General features: G+C 31.7%; 2 protein-coding genes across 5 annotated transcripts; one reads left to right on the forward strand and one right to left on the reverse strand.

The window, feature by feature from the left end:
- The first annotated feature begins 48 nt into the window (after positions 1-48).
- On the forward strand, positions 49-9,378 carry LOC106110213 (tyrosine-protein phosphatase non-receptor type 61F-like). 2 transcript variants are annotated; one of them, XM_013291945.1, is made up of 9 exons: positions 49-397; positions 1,156-1,317; positions 3,208-3,470; positions 3,579-3,804; positions 3,989-4,126; positions 4,471-4,618; positions 5,363-5,495; positions 6,151-6,264; positions 6,470-9,378. In XM_013291945.1, the coding sequence occupies exons 1-9, from the start codon at positions 311-313 to the stop codon at positions 6,471-6,473; spliced, it is 1,275 nt and encodes a 424-aa protein (XP_013147399.1). In that variant the 5' UTR covers positions 49-310; the 3' UTR covers positions 6,474-9,378. The 2 variants fall into 2 exon arrangements, with proteins under 2 accessions (XP_013147399.1, XP_013147398.1); XM_013291944.1 differs by having other exon boundaries at positions 6,151-9,378.
- A 538-nt stretch (positions 9,379-9,916) lies between these two features.
- On the reverse strand, positions 9,917-23,040 carry LOC106110214 (protein tramtrack, beta isoform-like). Of its 3 annotated transcripts, XM_013291949.1 has the most exons (9): positions 22,920-23,040; positions 21,537-21,576; positions 21,184-21,360; positions 20,929-21,060; positions 20,651-20,823; positions 19,480-19,657; positions 18,999-19,068; positions 13,748-13,920; positions 9,917-13,456 (listed from the first exon to the last, which is right to left on the reverse strand). In XM_013291949.1, exons 3-9 carry the CDS (start codon positions 21,349-21,351, stop codon positions 13,118-13,120), a joined length of 1,233 nt encoding a protein of 410 aa, XP_013147403.1. In that variant the 5' UTR covers positions 21,352-21,360; positions 21,537-21,576; positions 22,920-23,040; the 3' UTR covers positions 9,917-13,117. The 3 variants fall into 3 exon arrangements, with proteins under 3 accessions (XP_013147403.1, XP_013147401.1, XP_013147402.1); XM_013291947.1 differs by lacking the exons at positions 9,917-13,456; positions 13,748-13,920 and adding an exon at positions 14,871-17,416; XM_013291948.1 differs by lacking the exons at positions 9,917-13,456; positions 13,748-13,920; positions 22,920-23,040 and adding exons at positions 14,871-17,416; positions 22,619-22,806.
- Positions 23,041-23,510: the final 470 nt, after the last annotated feature.

Raw genomic sequence — 23,510 nt, forward strand, 5'->3', positions numbered from 1 at the left:
ATTATTGGGCCGTGCATTATCGGGTCGTACATTATAGGGACCCTTCAGGAGCGTTCAGGAGGCTTGTGCGGACAATTGCGTTTTTACTAGTTTTTATATTTATACACTTATTTTACATAAAAGTATATCAGATACGAGCATACCAGCACCGCCGCTTTACTTTTAAAGTAAAATAATAAAAAAAACTTCATTTAGCACCTTCTAAATTACTAATATTTGTACATACAACATACCTCGATCATTGCGGCGGCATCCGGTTGCAGCAAAACACCGATTCTTTGTTCGTGCAAGTTGGGAATGACATAGCATCATGTACAACGACGATAGAACTTTTGATGATATCGAAAAAGATTTTAATGATATTGAGGCCACGAAAGCGTGGTCAAAAGTTTATCAAGTAAGTATTGCGTGGGTGAAATGAGAGGGTTTATGCTGTATATGCCACGTACGCACGACGCCTGCATTTTATCTAATTTCTTAACCTTACCACCTTTATTATTAATTACGTATAATTTGTAAAATATGATATAATTTGTGCAAGATGCAATCTGTACTATTCAACATGTCAAGGTCGAAATGGATCCCTTAAAGATTGATTTTATGTTCGTCAATACAAAACGCCACGTGCAATTGAGGTTATAATTCCGACTAAATCTTCTTGTTATGCTCTTTTACCTATTCAATCCAACTGAGGTGGATAGAATCAGTCATTATAACACTATGTTCATAAGGTTCCAAATAACACCAACCAAGGGCTTGATAACAAACATTTCAGATTTTCAATAACATTGTCAAATTGACTTGCTTCAGTTAAAAATTGAAACCGGAATGAAAACAACAACAATGTAATGTCTGTATGAATGTTCTGTAACATAATATGCATATGTACACTCACAATAGCTAGGTTTAGTATCAAATCCACTTAATTTGTCTAAAGATAAATCTGAAAGAACATCTGTGAATTTTAAAAGTCCACAATGTTTTGTTTATAAGGCCCGGAAGTTATATTTAACTATTTCTGTAGCAAAAGGCAATAGCTGCTTTACTGAAACAGCTTCTTATCCATGAATAAATTAAAAACATTTTTTTCATTGTCAATTAACTTTAATATTTAATAATAATATATACCTTTTACACTTAAATTTTTTATTTCAGAAAATTGGCCGCTCATGTATATCTTATCCATATACATATACAGAAGCTAAGCGGATAGAAAACAAAGAGCTAAACCGCTACCGGGATGTATACCCATTTGATCATACTCGTGTCATTTTGAAAAGAAGCAAGACTGATTACATCAATGCCAACATTGTGCCAGTAAGTGTTGCTTTTATATTTCTATAGTCTATATACTATTTCTTGCATTGGATTTGTTAATTATGCTACCTTATTTATAAAGAGCCTTTGCAGAGGAAATGTACAGTTTTATTTGTCTTATTAATGATAGTTCTTTGAAAATGATTTTGCTTGATAGTCTGTCCCTTTCAGTTTAGTCTCACTTTTACTTAAGTTTATGTGTCTAAACCTAACATGAATAACAGTATAAATGTAGGATAGATGATGTGGTGGCCATTTAATAGCCTAAACGGAGAGTCTTTCTATTAAACTATTGGAATATTTACTAAACCTGAATAATGCATACCATTTAGTCTAGGGATCTGTGTGTGTCGGTATAGAGACTAATAAAGAATGTTCTTTTGGATATCTTTTACATGCATGGATAAGTTATGAAGTTATTTTTGCAAATTAGCAATAACTAGCTGTTCCCATGCGGCTTCATCTGCATGAAATTATAAAAACTTCATTTTATTGTTTACATTTGTCAAATTATCAATAGCAAATGTCCAAATGACATAACATGAATAACCTTAGCAATCTTACTTTCTTGATGTTGGCAGCAACTTATGGTTTACACATTAGGGTTTTTATCCAAAATATTTCCCCCTAAGTTTAATGGCGTGAAAATATATAGCCTAAAGTGTGAAGTAAGTGTAGGGCTTTTTATTAAAAAATATGCTGTAATTGCTGAGATCTTAGGCAACAAAGAAGTGTGTATTTATGCTTTATTATAATAGTATAGAAGTATAGATATAAAAAAAAATTAGAAAGTAATGGTTACCATATGTTCTTTTGCTATTGCAATTGTATTACGATAATGAACAAAATATTAGTTATCCTCTTTTATTTGATGGTTTCAAAGCATAAATCATCATGGTATGCATGTAACTTTCTTGTTTGTTAATGAGGGAATTTAAATGGAAGGAAATAGCATGTTTCATATGTATGTATTCATATGTTTACAAAGTGTTAGTCATTTGATATATTAAACAGAGTACTGCAATAACTCAACAAGGTCACATTGCAATCCATTACAAACATAATATGGAGACTGCCCCTTGAGTGTACTATCTTTCTATCAAGTTGACCTTACATGTAATTAATTCTTAGTATTTGAAATACATGCATGGGGTTATATTATTATTAATTGTATCCTTCAACTCACTTCATTTGTAATGCTTATCAATTACATTTGAATTATCATTTAGCATGTTGTGAATGAAATGTTTTCTTGCAAGAATCTCACTTCATCTAACTAATACTATAAATGCGAAAGTTTAGATGGATGGATGGATAGATGGATGGATGGATGGATGTTTGTTAGCGTTTGTAGCCTAAACGGCTGAACGGCTCTCTATGAAATTTGGTACAGGTTTAGAGCATAGCCTGGAAGAACACATAGGCTACTTTTTATCCCGGGAATAGTTACGGTTCCTGTGGGATTCATTAATTTAGTTTTTTTAATTTTTACTCGATCATTCTGCAACGGTTCAACATATCTTATTGAAATTTGGCACAGATATAAAACAAAGTCAGGAGTACACATGGGATAAGCTTCATCCCCGAGAAATGTCAGGTTCCCGAGGGATACGTAACTTTTTGTAATTTATATAGTTTTTATGTTTTCTAATACCACGCGGACGAAGTTGCGGGCAACAGCTCGTAATATTATAAATGCTAAAGTTTAGATGTGTAAATTAATGTTAGATTTTACGTGTTAATGGCTGAATAGATTTCGATGAAATTTGGCATAGATGTAGAACATAGTCTGGAGGATAACCTACTTACTTTTTTTTAATCCAACGACAAGTCTGACTGCGAGGGGGGCAACTCGTGATTTTATAATTAACACAAATATGTTTGTCGCAGGTGGAACGTGCAAATAAGAAATATATATTAACACAAGGACCACTTGGTTCAACCGTTGGACACTTCTGGTTGATGGTTTGGGAGCAAAATAGTCGCGGTATAGTAATGTTAAACAAAATCATTGAGAAGAATGAGTGTAAATGCTTCTATTACTGGCCCCAAGGCACTGGTGAAGAGTTCAAATTAGTGCTTAATGATGTGAAGTTAACAGTAGAACAGATCAGTGAGACAGAAAATCCTGGTTACTTCACTAGATTGTTTAAGTAAGTCTCAATTCATACAACTTCTTTAGATTAAATAAGCCAATTGTGACATTGATGTAATGCTCTTTACATATTGTACCAATGTTTAACTAATATTGATATTTTTAGACTTGTGGACATGGAAACACTGGAATACCGATTAGTGTCACATTACCATTACATAACTTGGCCTGACTTTGGAGTGCCATCTTCACCAATGGCATTCCTCGACTTTTTACTTACTGTACAAAAGTCAGGTGCTTTGGATGCTGAAGCTGGCCCACCGATTGTCCACTGCAGTGCAGGCATTGGACGCTCCGGAACATTCTGCCTAGTGGATGCATGCCTTTCTATAGTAAGTTCACTGTTAATATTGATTATAATAGTTGTGCACATAATGTGATTAAAGTCTGCAGACTAAAATAAGTTCCAAACAGTCAAAATTTCCCCATGAGTCCTTAGTATGGCATAGTATGGCATACAAGTGCAGATGTATATAAAAGATTATTGTTTTATAAGAACATGTTATATGTTCACAGATAGAAAAGGAAGGACAGAAGTACATTGATATTCAGCAGATGGTTATGGAAATGAGGAAGAGCCGAATGGGTTTAATCCAGACAGCTGATCAATTGCGCTTTGCTTTCCGTGCAATTATAGAAGGAAATAAGAAACTGGTGAGTTAATCTGCCTGATTTTTTACTTAAATTTACCTGCTTAATTTAACTGTTAGTTATACTTTGACTGAATATCTATAAATATAGCCTGTACTTTATATTTTGTACATTAACATATAATATGCTACTGGAAAGAAAATATTGAACTTTATCTTACTTTTCGCAGTATGATTCTATGTATATTGGAAACTAATTAAGAGAAAATATATTTTATAATAATTTTCAAGATAAAAACATTTTGTAAATCATGTCTTTCAATATTTTTTGTAAGTGCATAATAGACGATTGTGTTATATTGTACTGACAGAATGTTTATTAATTGAAGTTTTTTTTATTTGTTACAGCAACACAAACACACTATGGATGAAAGTATTTACTCAGAGGTTATTGAAGGAGATGAGGAGACCGCGCCGTTGCCGCCGCCGCGAGGAGAGAGCCTCAGCAAAGCACCAGCTCGACCGCTGCCAGCTATACCTGCCAGCGCTTCCCTTGGTAAGTTATAAGTTATGTTGACTTAATTAAATAACTAGCTGTTTCCTTGCAACTTCATCCACATTAAATTATAACATTTTATTGTTTACATTTGTAATTTCGGTTGCTAATGTCAAGATTAAAATTCACAAATGACAATAAAACCCTTTCCCATTTGCTAACAATTTCTTTCTAGACAATCTAGCTAAGCAATGTGTACTGTGTAGTGACTTGTACTTTCGAGTTGTCGAGATATATGTATCCTAGAAGTTACAAGATACTATTTTATTTCTAATACAATAGAACCTTGATAACTCAAACATTGGTAACTTAAAAACTTCTATAACTTCAAAAACTAACGTTCTCTACCCATCAGAGCCCAAAACGTCTATAACTTAAAATATGCAAACTCTTTAAGTTTAATAAGTAATCTCTGTATTAGCCCGCAGTAACTTAAAGAAATGTTTCCACAACCTCTATAGTATAAAATTGTTTGTCAATGAGTCATTTTGAATGTGTGTGCAAAACAAAAGGTATCGATATTTATTGCTTGCACGACCATTTACAGAGCAATGTAACAACGTAAAAGATAATGTATTCTCCTCTCTATTTGTCATAGAAAATCACACTTTTTATTAGTAGACTAAACTTGCAATGTACAACTTTAAATTTCAATATCTACCAATCCTTTTGACGCATTCGAGTAAAAATAGAAACAAGGGAAGAAACAACACAATAATCAAATCGTGTCTTTATTTATTCCAGGAAATATGGTGCATGCTTTGATATCTGAATGGTCAAGCTCCGATGAGGATACTACAGCTGTTCCGGCTCAGGAGGAAACGAAGGTCGTCCCGTCTGAGGAAGAAGATAATGACGTCACCTTGCCAACTGAGAGGTGAATATGTTATTCTAGAATTATTTAGGACTTCATTTTTATTAATCATACTAATTTAAAAGCGAAAATTTAGATGGATGGATGGATCCAGATCCAGGTTTTTGTTATAGTTTGTAGTCTAAACGGCTAAACGGATTTCGATGAAATTTGGTGTAAACGTAGAGGATAGTCTGAAAGAACACATAGGCTACACTTTTGTTTATTTTAATTCCACGCAGACGGAGTCGCGGGCGTAAGCTAGTAACAAATATTTTTTACTAGCTTATGCTCACGACTTTCGCGTTGAATTAAAAAACAAAACTATTTATAAATAAAGTTATTTAGGACAAGTTAGTTTTAGTTTATTTGTTACAAATAAAAATGAAAATCTTTTCTCTTTATCAAGAAGTTTAGTACTAACTGGTGCTTACGACTTTCCTCGAGTGTAATTAAAAAAATAAACACTGTAGCCTATATTACTCACTGATAACGTAGTTTTTTAATGGTGTAAGAATTGAAATAGGCCTAGTAGTATGTGTTATTCCAATAAATTAAAAAAAATACAAATCTTTCTTCTTTTACAATATTAGTATAGGTAGATTAATAAAGGCTTAATTAGCGTAGAAGAAATGAATGTTTTTATTAGAAAAAGCAGTGAAAATATGTATGTTATTAGCAGTGAGGCGTCGAGTAGTCTGCGGCGGCGGAACACGAGCGAGCCGCCCGAGGACGCGCCGGCGAAGAAGCGACACGCAAGAAAATCATCAAATCAGTGGAATGCTATCAGGAGGTCTCTATTCAAGCCAGTTACTCTTACATTTGGCTTCCTACTCGTCGGCATCTTTATATACTCATATGTGAAACACTAGATATATTCGTTTATGTTATATTTTTAATGTGTGAATTAGAAAGGTAAAAGATTAATTCAGCTTTAATGCTCCGTCTAATTTGGAGCTCTGGTATATTATTTATAGCATAGGATGTCTTTTAACCAGATAGAACGAGATACTGGATGCAAATGAGAAGACGGCACGAGGTGTTGGTGCCTTGCTAGAAGCTTTTGCCCGGCATGATTCGACTGTTCGGGCTGGGGATTGAACTAGAGAGCACTTTGTTAGACGGAATATTAAAATTAAGGAATATTATTGGGGAATAAAATGTACTCGAAAAGGACCTCACACCGAGCAACATGTATGCATGGATTTTTGAATGTAGAAGCCTGAAAGAGATGTGCTAGGTCCGCGTAGGTCCGAAATCTACCTAACCCTCTGGGTCACGGGCGTGAGTTGTATTATTTTTGTTGTTATCTTTAATAATGAACCTTCTTAGCGGTCTTAATACATAGGTTTATTGTCTTCACCGCTTGTGAAATCTTAATACAAGATTTAATTACCTTGCCCGTGTAATGTGTATATAAATAGTAGAAATGATCGATTTAAATTACGGGTCTTTGTTATAATTGACATCGCGCATCATTTCATCACAATATTCATCACACCTTTGATACAAAATAATAATAATCAATATTTATGTTAAATTTAAGAAATATTTTAATCCAGAACACCAATAATGTTTTAATGGATAACAATATAATTGTTTCATGATAATTTATGTAAATATGTAGGTTTTTATTGATAAGACATTTCGAGAGCCAGTTACAATTTCTTATTATACATATGAATTTTTAACTTAATAACTTTTATATCGAAGTAAATATACATTGTCCTATTCAATCGAAATACTCTAGTATGTTACTAACGTCCTATATATAATATTACAAAAAGACTTACGAAATATAACCGCTCGTACCAAATAAGCCCTTTACAGAAACACCAATACTGCCTATATGTGTATTTATAACTAGCACTTTAGATTACTATATTTAACCTTCGACATAATAGCAAATTTTTTTTTGTTTTTGTTTGTATTTAATAAGGTAGTTTGCAAGAAATATGAAATTGTGTCCGTGCGTTTGCACAAATTAGTTGATATCATTTTATAACAATATCATTTTTGTGAAATATTTACAGGTATTGAATATTATATGAAATAATTTAATTCAATTATGTAATTTAAACTAATATGAGCTTAATCTCATTAGATAAATATTAGCATGTAGTTAGTTTGTGTGTGTTTGTGTAATATATAAATTTATTTATATGTAGACTGAATTATTTTTATCAAAACTTTGATTTTGTCAACAAGCAATGTTTTAAAAAGTCTACAGTCTATGATTTTATCTTGGAATTAATTCAAATATATATTTACGACGACTTTATGAGAGGAATCCATCGAAATGTATGAAGAATCAATTGTCGACAAAAAGCAGTAACTCTGGATGATGTTACAGTGATTGTAAATAAATATGATTTAGTAGAGTTTAGTAGATCGAAGTTTCGGACAAAATCAGCTTATTTTTGATTCTTGAATTAGTGTTCCAAAATTTCGAAATTCCAAATAAAATGCATTGCAAATACTAAGAATGTAAAGAATTGCATTTTGTCGATTTTTTATATGAAATTTGTTTTATAGTGAAACCATGTTAATTGTTTATCGTAAATATTGTATTTGTAAATAAATACAAACACACACAAATAAATAAATTAAGGTAGAAGCCGCGTGTGTCGAGTAATCAATGATAATATTCGTATGAAATTATAATTATATGAAACTTAGTTAAGTATGTAGAAGCTGCTTGGAATGTAAGCAGTACAATTATGGAGGAGTTTATTAAACTTTGACTGTTTATAATATTATTTTAGTTTTGGTCTCGCAACTTATGCAAATGCGGAATTGCAAATTTGTTAGGCACAAATAATCATTTTTATTGTGTATCAGATCTTTTTTGTTATGTGAATTGAATTGTACAGAATATGAATTCATGTGTACACTTGTTAATTCATTAATAATGAATTCATATTGTAAATCCTCACGTGATTTTTTGTCATGTTTTTTTTGTCTTTTACAACTTTAATTAATAATGCAGAAGGCATTTGAAGTTCAGTACCATCAAGTTATCTGATGAGTTCACTTCCATACGTAAAAATAGTAATGGCGCTGAACGTATTAATAATTAAAGATTAAGGGCTAGTGTTAGGATCTTCTTGTAAATGCCAGGATTAAAATTAATAAAGTTAAATAAAACAGGGCTGTGCAGAACTCTCCAACTGTTCACTGTTCTTGTGGTTGGCTAAAATTTTGATTTATCGAAATTGTGCAAAGGATGAATTTTAAATGGCGAGTTAGTGGTTAAATGTTGTGTCGTTGTCGTTAAATACATTGTAAGCAAAATGCTTGTGTCCCTTATTGCTGAATCCCGCCGCTGCGCCACATTCCGCTTTGCCACAATTTTATTATTTCATGTATAAATTAACAATATCCCCACTACCATTAAATATACGAAAATTTGGTAATATGTGTTTTAAGCATTTTTTTAATAAGCACAGTATTGCAGTAACACTTTTGTATATTTAAAGTTGATTAGCTCTTAGAATGTTTGTATAATATAATTAATATAATATAATATGTATAAAACAATATTGACAATTCTCTATTAACCTATTGTAAAATATGCATAACTTAAAGCAATTAGCCCGATGGGCGAGGCCTCTTAACAATATATTGAAGAGTATAGTGTTGTAGTGCGAAACTGTGTATGTGTTACTGTAAGGCCTCGAACTCCGGTACAATAAGATTTACAAAACTATACGTGGTAAAAGTCCGTAATTGAAATCTTGATAATTTATTAATTGTATACAGCGAAATGAACAGAATTCTTCACTCTTCCCGTATATCTGGTTGTCGTACTTTACAGTAACATTATATACTTAAAGTTGGATAAATAATGTTAATCTAATAGAATCTATGTAATGCGTATTATGTGGCATGTATAAAACATTACATATAATAACTTTCTATTAATTTAAAACAATACCATTTAAGAGAACCAGCTAGAATTTCTCATATTTAGGATCTTCCTGAACAAAGTAACCTCCCTCAATTTAGGTTCTTTGGAAATGAGAGATGGCAAAACTGCAGATTTATTATTCTGATAAGCTAGAACAGCATTTGTTCTGATAAATTACAACAGACGTTGTCAATCATTCAGATAACTAGATTTAGGACTGAGCTATTAAATGCTGAAATACTTCCACTTCTCACCTGTCTTCTGTGTGGTCATTTTGATTCACCGGTTGAGTTGGTGATTCTGGTAGACATCAAGGATGCCGCGGGCTATACCGCTGTTGTCCCTATACCCATTATTTTCAATATGAAACAACTTGAACAGTTGATTTATGATGCTCTGGTAAATTAGGAAATATCGGAAATAATAAAAGTGGAGAGTGGACTGCATTTCACCAGGAAGCAGACCAAGAGCGCCCTCTCTTCTATTGATGCATTGTGCTGACAAGGGTAAGGAGGTCGTCGTTAAGAAACTACCATTATTAATCAATACGTTTATTTTAAATTAAACACATATTTGTCAATTGCTACAGAGTGTTTTATAAGTTTCAAACATTGCACGTTCTAAGATGTACATCAATATGGAGTAACAGTAGATATGAATGGCACAACTATGGAAATGGCACCTACATAGAACATATTCTCGATTCGGTATCTGACATTGCCAAGAACTTATCTGTAATATATAATTTATTTTAATTCAATCAACAGATATAACATTAAATTTAAAATCTAGATTACAAAACGTTCTTCACAAGAATTCCTTTTACTTTATTCCTTATTAGCACACATATCTGTTACCAATATTTATGTTTAATCACAATACAAGGTCACTCGAGCACATTTTTTTGTCGAATTAAAATAACATCGTTTCGTTAAAAGACTACGAATATATTATTCTGATTAAAACATTTCATATTACAAAGGCAAAAGTTTCTAGTATCATTTGATACGTAATTCTACATTCTTTAATCCTTTGCGGTGTTCCATTATAGAAAAATTGCCTTGTTCCTTGCAACGAGACAAACTCCGCCTCTTACAAAGAGGTACCAGTGAGTTGCGCAAACGCCGGGACGAATATCAAAAGCAATTCGTGCACAAATGACCGACCTTTTGCGTACATACACATTTATTAGCTCTTTTAGGTGTCGTCTCAATGCGTACAAAACGTTCAAGAGAGTATTTAAAGTGGAACACCGCTAGATTACCCGATTGAATATGGAGGTATTCATCTTTGTTTAATAACTTCTATTTTCATGTTTTTCCGATTTTTTAAGTCTTAACTAGTCTTAGATTAACTTTTGTATTATTGCCCGCTTAAGAAACGACGATTCGATAAAATGCACAAGACTACCGAGATTTTTAATTTTAATTAAAAATAAGCTTTGCATCTTATTTTAGACACCAGTTAAAATTATTTATTCATATTTAATTCAATATAAAAGACGAAACGTCGCGTACATTATTAATAATAAAACTAGTCCATATTAATCCTTCTTTTGTCTTTGTCTTCGTAATTTCTACAATATTTTTTATTAATTAGCAAAAAGACCCCATTCTTAAAAAAAAATTTAATATAACATGTGCTATACTTTAAGTAATATTTAAATTTATTAAGATTGTTCTCTATTTTTCAACTGAAATATTAGAAAATATATCATTCGCTAAATATCGTGTCCATACTTCTATTTTAATATCTTAATATGGCATTTTCATTACAATCAATATATGATTTTATCATTTTTAATAAAAAGATAAATACTTTATTTATGATTTGTATGGACATTCCCGAATCATATTGGACAATACCATAGTTCAACCTTACCTAATTTTTTCTTTTGCATATTGTAACACTCCATATTGCATAAACCTTTATAAAAATATTTTTAACAACATCTTATTAAGTAGATAGTAGATTATTTTTTATGAAAATTTAGATTTTCGATAACACAATACCTTCAAGGCAAGAGGTACAAGTAATCCTTTAAGAAAATTGAAGGTAATGCAATACCATTTCTTACAAACTAGTCTTTATTTTGGATTAAAAAAATATTTACATATTAATAGTTTTCGGCACTGAAAGATATTTAGAAAATGTTAAATACTCCATCACGCCAAATACATCTTCCATTTTTGTACACTACAAATTCGTAATGTTTGTAAAAATCCATCAATCACCATTTACTATATACATCCCTACTGGGGGCTCGGAGCCTATCCTGAGTTAGGGTGACATCAAAAAATACTAATTATAAATCTACATGTTAACACGATATTTCACTTTAAGATACAAGTTTCGAAGACTAGGAGCGGAATGAGACAGAAACTAGACCAATCGTACAAGGATCGATACCAACATCGAAAAAACTGTCGCAGACCATCCCTTCAACGACCACAATCGAACAGCATTGTTTGCAGGTATTTGTAGATGCCGATAAGTGATCTACAAACATTTTTAATCCTTGAAACACAGAAAGTTCGGTCTAGCTATCGCAAATACCTTAAAAAGTGTTTAGGGTACTTTGGCACACCCTATGCGATAAGCCTCTAGACAAAGTTCAATTATTTAAGTAACTAGATTACTAATGTTAAATCAACGATAAAAGTATGAAAAGACTGCCAATGCTTTACATTGGAGTGGCAACGATTACAAAAAAAATAACTCTTTTGTCTTATCGCATTTCAAAAATGCTACTAAATATTAATCATACATATATCACCGCTGCCTTTAACACTCCTATAAGGTAACACTATTCTGTGCACCATTAAACATTACCACAAACTACTTTAAATTATTACATACTTAATTTATATAGAACGTGTTTTAAAATGGCTACTGCTACATGTTCTCATGCCAAAAATATTTATGTACAAAGATTTTTGTCAATTTGCTTAAACATGCAAATGTAATTTCTATTTTATATACATCAATTGAGAAAATATTTTTATTCTATAACCATTATATGATTTTGTCATATTTTAGGTAACGTAACATTAAAAATCTTAGGTTAATTTCGAAATCTTCTCACAATGTAGATAGATATTACAGATAATAAAATTGTAAGTTTTGGATATGTTTACATTATATTACAAAAATTATAATTTTGGTTTGGTAAGTGTAACTTCTCAAACAGAGTTTAAAATTTACATATTAATATGTACATTAAAGTGTAGAAACACATCTGTTATAGATGTATTAGAAAATATTAAGGGCAAGATTAATACATCAACAGTTATTACATTAAAAAGTCCACGAATAAAACTAACGTCAAGTCACGTACATCATTTAAAAAATTAAAAATACACATATTTGAAAAAAAAACACTGACTACGATAAACTTTTACAAGCATTAGAATTATAAAATACTTAACCAACATTTTATATTAATTAAAACGATAGAAACTTGTGGACAAGACTGCATCCACTGTATAAAATAAATGACAATGTTAAAAACATGCACTGTTCGGATCGTTGTAAGAATTTAAAAATGTAATACTTACAGTACAAACGTTGAAGACAAGCAAATCGATAACGTTAACAGAAATCAATACTGAATCGCAACGATGCACTGAATGTCATTTAAATCGAATTAACGCTGTTTTTTGCAATCATTGTTTGCATTTGCGTTAGTATCACTTTTTAACGTGACTGGGGTTCGCCGTGGGGCGTACTGTATGATTCATCTGGCGCTTGCGTTCGATTCGGCCTCCGGCAGGTCATGGTACTCATGGAAGCAGGGTACAATGCAGAGGTTGGTGCGGCATTCGGGGCAATGGTACTGTGTCTTGCGGCGCAGGATTCTGCCGCACTCGTCGACGGTGTTCCAGCAGAAGTTGCAGCTGAGAGGGGGGCCATCACGCACCGCAGGTGTGTGGCTCGCGCGCTGCGTCTGAACGCCGCCCTCACCCATTTGCATATCGAACGACGTTGCAGTCGAAGTTGCGGTTGATGACTGACGATCAACTAAACGTATCAGCAGCGAACCAACCTCACGTTCCTGTGGCTTCAAACGCCGGCTCTAGTAAATAGATAAAAATATAAATACACAACGGAAATAAGATAAAAAGTACTAAATGTTTGCCAGGCATTTTACACTACATGTGGTTACAATAAAGGCTTGCCATCGACATATTATAATATCCCCTAAAATAATTTCTGTTAAGTAAATATGTGTATCAACGTATAAGTATGTCACAGAGATGTGTGAATTGTTATTTATTTATTAAAAAATGTAGACATTTAATAATTACTGTTGTAATGATTAAATATCTAAATTTTTTTGTGAATGGTTAGTTGATGAAGTACCCACCTTGTTAGAGGTGTATTGAGGGTAGGACTCATGTTTCTGCAACACCGGCAGGGCCGCGAGAGGCGCAGGTTCAGACATTTGCTTCCTCATTTCACGTTCGTCGGGGACTCGGCTTTGACGCTTTGAGAACTTCGAGCGACGCAAGCGTAGACTCGATTCAGAAGAAAACGCATCTGAGAAATTATTGATCTTATAATAAACTAGCTAAACCCGACAAACATTGATACACTACAGATTAAACCTTCATTAATTACAAAACAATTCAGAAGATGTAAGCAAAGTTAAAAGTTATATCAAAATGTGGACAGTGGATTAGTGAGGCATGGGGACAAACATCATTCATAAAATTTAGATACAAAAAAAGTGATAATTGCACCGAAAACGCCTTATCTCATTTGAGTATAATTAGTCGATTTTCTGTTACTCTTTACTGAATTAAATTGTGTAGACCCTAAAGATCTACCTATCAGAAAATAACGTGCAAAATTAAGTAAAAACATCGTAGCTATTATTGGAAACTACTGGATTTAAAAAGAAAATAAAAAAGCGGTAATTTTAAAAAACATTGTATTTTAATAGTCATTAGAAAAATTGCATCTGTGAGAATTAAAAAAAATGAAATTTTTACATTCTTCGTTATTATTCAGTAAACGTTTAGTATCAATATAATTATACAGTACATTACAAGTAACTTGTTCTTCTACATTTATACATACACCTATATACATATTGAAATCACCTTATTCAATAACCGCTATGATGTTTAGTTATCGTTACATACAATGTCCATTACGATGTATACAGATATAACCCTAATTAACATAAGTCTACATCAGCTAAACTACCTAAGATATTAATTTCACACTAACCTCTAAAAGTTGCCATTCGGCTACCAAAAAATGATATATAATACTGTCAGTACAATCACTCTATCATACTAAAAATAACTGGTAAAACATTTATATAAGTACAAAAGAGGCATTTCAAATTGTAGAAAATAAATAAATGTTATATTTAAGAGTGCGTTCTCATTAGAAGTTTGTGTTGTAAACATTGTAAAATCAGTCAAAAATAAAAGAGATCTTTGCATAAGTAATATTATAAAGTCGATGTATCAACTAAGAAAATAATACTAATTGTAAAAACAATCATACGTGACTATTATTAATTACATTTTAGACGTTACGATTTGCATTTTTATCACCTGTTACTGCGTATGTTATTGCTACAGTACAATAACTCTAATGTACAAACTATCATGATATATATTGGGCATTCAGTTCTACCCTGTCAAGCAAACTATTTTTAACTATTGCTTTTGGTAATTACCTTAATTGAAACTTGTACATCTAACAGTCAATTTAAAAGTAAACACTGAGATTTTTTTTAATAAAAAAATAAACGTTTACAAAAAATGAAGAAAATTAACACGATATACTAATAAGATGTACTTTATTATTACAATATAGTAAGAATCCATGGTTTTAGATGCTTTCGTCTTCATTTTACGGAAAAGCATAGTATGCTTGAGTAAATTTCATAAACTACAATTTGGTATGTGTTAAAAAAATGATAAATTTGGACTGAAGTAAATTTGCTTTATAACCCTCATTAATAACCTTCATTTACTACATTATTTCGCATTATGTCAATTGTATGTATTTCGATATCATATTGTGAGTAAAAATAATTATTAATTTCGTCATTATAGAAAATTAATTTATAGCTTGTCAATTTAAATTATTGCGATATGTACAATATTAATGTTAAAAATGTATATACGATTACATAGGTAAAGTCTGTCCAAATAATGCAATAGCCTAACCTATAAAAGTACAGTAAAGTTATCTTAAAAGCCTAAAATGTAAATGCAAGTGCCGGTAATCATAACAAAAGGAAGGAATTGTAAAATATTGGTAAAAAGCGGAATCCATTATTTGCATAATTATATTCATTGGAAGATTTTGTTGAAAATCGTATGTTTTCTTATTATATAGTATTATAAAATACGTAAATAATAATTTCCGTTTGCAAAATAAATTATGATTGAATTTCATTGCTATTTTTGTTGCACTACATACAATGTATGTAGAAGAAAGCAATCAATATCGACTACACTATTTTAAAACAAATAGTTTTAATGATTCTAACAAAACATAGACAAACCTGTAAGTTTCTTACTTCTACATTCATTGTATGATAATGTATAAAGGATGTTATAGTTAACATAGGTAAAAACAATGTTAGCCATGATTTCATAAAAATAATCGAAATGTGATCTCATTTTTGTGTATAAAAATAATTGTTCATAGAAATCACTGAATTGTTCATCATATTAGTCATCTAAATGCTATTACAATGATTATATATTCGAGGGCAATAATAAATGCAATAAAAGGACATCACAAATACTTATAAAATTAAAAGTAAAAAAACTTACCATACTAAAGAAAAAAAGAGGTAAGGCTATTTTTGTAAATGTTCCATATTTTAAGTGACTTACTTATGGAGGTAGTTTAAAATCAAAACATCCTTACCTACCAGTCATGCATTCAATATAAAATGTAATGAAAAGATATCCTGTGATTGAGAACAGTTCTACATGACATTATGTACAAAAAAATCATCACTGTTACAACCTAGAAGGATTTAGTATAAAAAAGCTGAATTTTACATTTTTCGTCAATTATCATAACTTAAATAGCTACTGAGATCTAAACATAAATTACTGATTATGGCAAATATACGCCCGTCTCGTGGACATTATAAGGTCCAGTATCACATTCATTTTAATATAATTAACTTTAAGGGTTATATGTTAAATGTATATAGTAATACTGGACGCTGAGGGTAACATTATTTACAGAGGCATGTGCATGTAGAGATCGTAGCAGGGTTGGGGCGCGAGGGGCGCTAGGGGTGCGAGAGGCGCGAGGGGTGCGGGCGGCGCGGGGGGTGCGGGGGGCGCAGTGCCCACCTCCGCACCCTGCCACTCGTGTCACAAGGAGAATGATTCATCACCCCCCGGCCCGCAAGCCGCGTTCTATTGAATCGAATTAAAGTTCATCCCGAGAATGTTCAAGGGAGAATGGTGGGTAACACCCTGCAGGGGGAAGTCCAAAGGTCGGGAGTCAATGAAACCCACTGGTACGGAATGCGGCGGGCATATTAAAGCCATCTGTTGATCCTGTTGCTGAACTTCTTCCTTTGGTTCTGGCGGCGGAGTGGTGTGCTCGCGTTTTATCCTGTTCTTAATACTAGGCCGGTTGTTGGGATATCCCTTCTTCTTGTACTCGAGCCATAGTGTCCTATTGTTCACTCCGAACATTCGTGCCGCTTTACAGAAACCAATGCCGCCGAAACGGACAGCTTCTAGTGCCCTCTGGAAGTTCTCTTCGGACTGTGGGTTTGTTGTGCGACGTCGTTTGGGCTGAGTTTGTGGCACCACTTCTTGTGCGGTTTGTGCTTCTGGGAAACAGCTTGGTCCCGGTGAGGGTCCGGTCACTCCGAGCCCTTGGCCGTAGTCGTTCATATCAGGGTCATTCATATGCGGGTTGATGACATTGTTCATGTATATGCTGTGGTCAGGTTGCAGACCGCCGCCGCCGCCGCCGACGCACGCGTTCGAGTATCGAGGGTATGTGTGCTCCATCATACTCCATTGGCCTCCTGGGAAGAGAGATAAATGATTTTGTAAAACATTACTACGATTTTATTATAAAGTTAAATATATAAACAAGTAATTCATTTCAATATACATTTCATTGATCTCCCTTCCCTGAAAATAAAGATTTGCCCAAACATTGATAAATTAATTTACTACAAAAATATAATTTTGTTAAGATAATTCAAAATTAATTGAGATTTAGAGGCAGAAGTTGAAAAACTCGTTATTTAAATGTTTAATTTGTATGGTGTTATTTATTTACTAAGAAATGCTAAATCAAATGTCTTAAATAAAAAAAAATTAACATTGATAATAAACTAAATAAAACTTTACTTAAAACATAAAGGAAACTGGGAATTGATAGGAGTATAATTCAAAAACGCATTTTAAATTTAACTTTATTAAAATACTTTCAGTTATAATAATGCCACCATAGTTGAAATTGTGTTGAATTGTTTTTCTTTTTTCTTTGTATAATTGCATGTCAGTTATTTCATTATCTCCACATACTCTATGAAACATTGATTTCTTGCTGTAAATGGTCTAAGGTCCACTTGGATTTCTAGTTTTAGAAATAGCTTTTAAAATCGCTTCATAACTTCATGACATCACCTGGAACAAAGAAATAAAGAATGATAAAGAACAATCATCAAACTGCAGCACTATTATAGTTACATTCATTATAGGTGTAATTTATTATTTAACAACAAAAATAAGATACTTACCTCTCTCACTTAATTATTTGTATCAACCAAACATTGATACAAACATGGAAAGTTTTATTAACTAAATATTTCATTTCCAATATTCAATTGTTATCAGCTACTAAGTTCACAATGAGGAACTTAAAGCCTACCGTAAATTAGGGTTGAAGACCTTAATCAACCACTCCGAAACCTGCATGTTGACTTCAATTATTTTGAATTTCTTCACAGATATGTGGAGCTTGCATAACTATGTTGCCTTTCACTGTTAGAATATGTACATATGAAAATCTAAAATACCTTAGTATGTAAGGTTCAAACCCAAGAGCCATTACAAAACAAGTGATGAACCCTCAAACCCCAGACCTTCTATGAAGCTGTTTGAATCAAAACTGATTATACTGCTTATTTAAATTGACAAGCGGTACTTTAAAACATTGCTATTGTTACCCACAGATAAATTACCTTTGTAATGGTGAAAGAAATTTCAAAATCGGCCCAGTATTTTTTACGTTATTTAAATACATACAATAATTGATAAAGACAAATCTTTCCACTTGTATATTAGTATAGCTAATATTAGTATAGCTAGAGATAAGAAAATAAACTTTTCAATCCACCTCTTTTGTAAATATTTATATAAAAAGAGTGCAATATAAATGCTTACCTTCAAAAGCTTCTTAAAATGTATGGTCAATAAATCACAGATTGAAAATTATCACATATTTAATATAATCAGAAATTTTTAGGTTATATCTCACGGTACTTTTAAAGTAAGTTCAATTTGCTGTTATAATTAAATTTCAAGGTTATTTATTGTTGGAATTTCTTTGTAATATAATTTTTAATTCTTATTTAAAACAATATGAAATGGACAAACCTTGTGGAATAATAGCTGAATTGTTATCCAACGACAACTGGTCCACATGCAGGCTGTGTTGATCAGTCGGCTGCAAAAGTTATTTACAATATTTAAGGACAAGAATATATCACACCCAAGTCTCAATGAGGTAAGCAGAGATCATTATCTTTCTTTCGTTGCAGTCCTTGCATCCTTCACCTCTTACACATTCATACATCTGGTTTCTGATAACCAATGAGAATGCACATGTGTTTTAAAGAGAAAGAACTATGACCAGCCCAGGAGATTTTTATTTATTTACATATCTGAGCTAGTGACGATGTTTAGACTGATATAAAATAATTCTACAACTAAAATAAAAAAAAAAAACTTTAGTTTGACACTAAATAAAGGTGGTTAATTTAATTTATAACAATAATACTTAGTTTAAAAATATACTTTAGATTTCATTGAGTAAAGTATTAATTATAATAGTTTTTATCAAAATAAAATCACAAACCTGTTGTACATTCTCCATTTGCTCATCTTGGAAATCCCTCATGCGTCTTTGTTGCGGCACACTGCTCAAGGTGATTGAATCTCCTCGCACTAAATCAACAGACTGTCCCGGTTCATCATTTCTATTTTCTTCCGGTACCATGTTCAAAGATGTTGAACCAGTTGAACTCTTTCGTCGTCTGTGAACAATAATATTTATTGTAAATAATGAAACATTGTCCCTTCCTTTTACTTAACCTTGATGAATTTATTGGTATACTATCATGTATTACTTGTGATATGTTTATTTTTTACAGAATAACTAATATGAAGACAAATGGCAGCTATTCTGCATCAAACAATAAAGAAATGGCGTAAATCGTATCATAAATCGTTATTGATGTACATACACAAAAAAATTGATATTGAGAACCTCCTCCTTTTTGAAGTTGGTTAAAACTTACATCCATGTAATAAATTCATGTCATTTTCAGTTAAATTAAGAAGTATACATTAAAACAGTATGACTTCATGGCAATGGTAGTTTTTATTTATTGTTATTTACTATTCATAATATATATTTTAAAAAGTTACTACTCAGTATAATTTGCACTACTGCAAAATGTGTTTGTAAAATGGTTAACATACCACTCTTATTACAATAATACTTGATAGCCATTTCAATAATAAATGTACTTCATAATTCCTCTATACTTAATAGTAACACATTTTCATTATTCCCTATATCTTTTAAGAGAAATAAGAGTTGACACTCCGGAAACATATTCTTATATATTGGCAATGCAATTGGAAACAAAAAATTATACACAGCATATTGTCTGGACTGAAGATATTTAAATCTTTATAACTCCATTCCTGTATAAATTCTGACATTAACATATTGGGTCAACTGAAAGACGAACAGAGGTTGATAAGAGGACATATACTGACATTTTAAAGTACAGAATAAAAATGATCTTCCACAGTTTTTATATGCAATACAGATACTGTACAGTAACCATATTTGCCATTATTCTATAAGGCATTATATTCCATGTTAAATTAATGCTTCAATCATGTAAATACACAAACAAAGTAAATCATATATCATTTCATATGATACCATATCATTAACTAAAAACAAATGAGATAAAACCATAAAGATATATGAATTAACTAACTAATAAACTAACCTTCTACGTTTGTTTGAAGGCGAGGCAGCCGGTGAAGATGAGTGTCTTTGGGAGTCTATTGAGTCACCTGGGGACTGGAAGTCTGCAGAAGTCCCCTGGGAACGCGTCAGAGAGGTGGATTCTGGCATTTCTGTGAGCCCTTTGATTTTCAAGAGCTTTGCTGTATCAAGTACCTGTCAAGAGAAACCAAAGCGTTGTATTCTTATTAGATCTGTTAATAATAGAAAAACAACTTTACAATATATAATTTACTATTATTTAATCTAACAATAGCTTACTTGTGGTAGTTGTTCTTCGGTTACATTTACTTCACCATAGTACATAAAGTCTACCATGGTACGAAGGTCAGAATATGAGACATCTTTAAGAATCACAATTGGATGCCTTGAAGGATTGTCAACTAAAACAGCCTGAAAAGACAATACATGATACAATTAAATGAAACATGTAAACAGTGTGTCATACTTGATAAGAGTTAACTTATGTTTATATAACATTTACAACTGACAAAGAAGATTAAGTAGGCTATTTACCTGAAAATAAGTACTGCAAGCAGACAACACCACTTTATGTGCTTTTAAATGCTTGCCCTCTGCAGCCAATGTCACATCTACGAGGGTTTGTGTATTCAACAATGTAGTAAACATTGATATGAAGTTAGGTTGATGGTTATTCCAACGCAAGCTGTACTGTTGCGACATTCTAACTATCTGAAACAATACAATAAGAATAAAACTTTTACTTGAGCATGGATTAAGTTAAAATAATTTATTAGATGAAAGTTAAATTTCAGAAGAAAAGGATAGGAAAGGTGATTTTGACAATAAATGACAATGTTTAAATGGATCTGTATTTAATTTGTATGTAGTCATCATATGATACTAACCTTTTATATTATTTGTTGCTTTTATGAATCAGGCACCTTACTGAAAAAAAAATGGGGTAACTGTTAATACTAACATCAATTCATAAAAACATAGCAGTGATACATTATAAATATAGTTCGCTCATGCACAAAATGCCTTTTTGAAATATTCACAATAGCATGTGCGCGCACGCAACAATTAATATAATAACCTGAATTTCTTCAACAGTTGCAATATTCAAAATTTTACATAATGTGCATGCTCATTACATTGTTTTTCAACCAATGGTAGACCCAATTTAATATATTTTTTATATATCCAGAGTTTTACTTTTGTAATTATAGACATAGTAGCTTTCGCCCGCGAGTCCCTCTGCATGGATTTAAAAATACTAAGTAGCCTATGTGTTTTTCCAGACTTGACTTTTCATCAATGCCATTCAGCTGTTTAGGCTACAAATTCTAACAAACATCCATCCATCCATCTAAACTTTCGCATATTAGTAAGATTAGATGCTGTTAATTTTGATTTCAACATTTCATATTGTAATGCCACATCAAACCGTAGAACTGCTTCAACCATAAATCTTAATTTAAAATACAAATAAATAGTAAGGCTATATGTTTTTGTCTTTTAAGTATTTAAGCAATTCATAAACATTTGGTAATTTCGTGATAGAAAAATTCGCATATTTGCATATAACTTGTCAAAAACTTGAATAAGTTTATTTGTTATGGTAACATGTAGAGCAAATGGCAAATAAAGAAATCGAATATCTGAAAATCTTCTAAAATTATTTTTAAACTAAGAAAATGTAAATAATTTCAATACGAAAATGTGCTATAACCATTAGGGAAATAAATGTTTCACTCAAACATTATTCAACTTTGTGTTTATTGTTTACAAAGATAGCAAATAAAATTCGCAATAGAATGCAATCAGCATTTTATATAATTACTCATTAATGAATGTCATATGAAGATGGTAGACTTTGTTATACAACTATGTATCAACAAATGACTTATAATAATAACAAATATTTAAACATTTTCACACAGCTAACCATTTAATTAAGAATATTAGACATTACAAACTTATTTACCTTAGCACTAAATCTTCAACACAGAACACAAGCTACCACGATCAATCTACGCAAGGAACGACCAATGCGCAACAAAAAAAATAAATTGAAAAACACTTCTTACACTGGATGAAAATGTGAATATTTTTAAAGGATCACATCAGTTATAGAATTCATATTCAATTTTATGTACATACTCAAATACGAAAAAAAAAAGAGTCCAATCCTTGAATAGTGATGAGGCCACCCGTAAAAATGACATCAATCAATAACAATGCAAAGTCGAAACATGTCACTTATTGCAATTATACTTAAAACTTACCCATGCTCTATTTTTTATAACTTATAGCCTTTTTATTACACTTTCAGCAAGAATTTTAAGTAAATAATTATCACTTCAACCCACGCTAACAATCTAACAATACCAGCAAAACCCACGCCGATCAGTGTTGCCACTTAAAATAAGTAAAATAAGTTCTACCATTCATTATTTCCGTATTCATAAACTACTAATCTACAAAAAATCTCTGGGATTAAGAATTTATACACTAAAAGCCTGTTTATTTTTCTCTTTCTACCTGAAAGTCGGAAATTAATCATATAAACCTATGGTGAATTTGACAGAGTCCAACGGTTATTATTTTACCACTTGTGTCTCTTGTATAGAAATACATTTATCGCCATAGCCCTTCACAGTTGTGGCCATAAGCCGAAGTAAACTTTCGGTCCACCCTAAATTCTTGTACATTGTTTCCTGTTTGTATAATGAAAAAATAACTTATTTTATGAGATATCCGAAATAAAATTAACTAAATGAATCTTAAATAGATTGTTTGCTGGACTTTAACTATTTTATTACTTTAAAATGGTAGTAGTACTTTGTAGACTATAAAGTATATAAAACGCATTTTTT

The sequence above is a fragment of the Papilio polytes genome, unplaced genomic scaffold (assembly GCF_000836215.1).
Source record: "Papilio polytes unplaced genomic scaffold, Ppol_1.0 DF820711.1, whole genome shotgun sequence".
Lineage (NCBI taxonomy): Eukaryota > Metazoa > Arthropoda > Insecta > Lepidoptera > Papilionidae > Papilio > Papilio polytes.

Excerpts from the sequence above, each read along its gene's own strand:
- LOC106110213 (XM_013291944.1), top strand. The coding sequence starts at position 311 with ATGTACAACGACGATAGAACTTTTGATGATATCGAAAAAGATTTTAAT. Across the intron at positions 3,471-3,578 it reads TACTTCACTAGATTGTTTAA|ACTTGTGGACATGGAAACAC; the intron begins GTAAGTCTCAAT and ends TGATATTTTTAG. Across the intron at positions 5,496-6,150 it reads GTCACCTTGCCAACTGAGAG|CAGTGAGGCGTCGAGTAGTC; the intron begins GTGAATATGTTA and ends GTATGTTATTAG.
- LOC106110214 (XM_013291947.1), bottom strand. The coding sequence starts at position 21,351 with ATGTCGCAACAGTACAGCTTGCGTTGGAATAACCATCAACCTAACTTC. Across the intron at positions 19,658-20,650 it reads CCTTCAAACAAACGTAGAAG|ACGACGAAAGAGTTCAACTG; the intron begins GTTAGTTTATTA and ends TATTGTTCACAG. Across the intron at positions 19,069-19,479 it reads AAATGGAGAATGTACAACAG|CCGACTGATCAACACAGCCT; the intron begins GTTTGTGATTTT and ends TAACTTTTGCAG.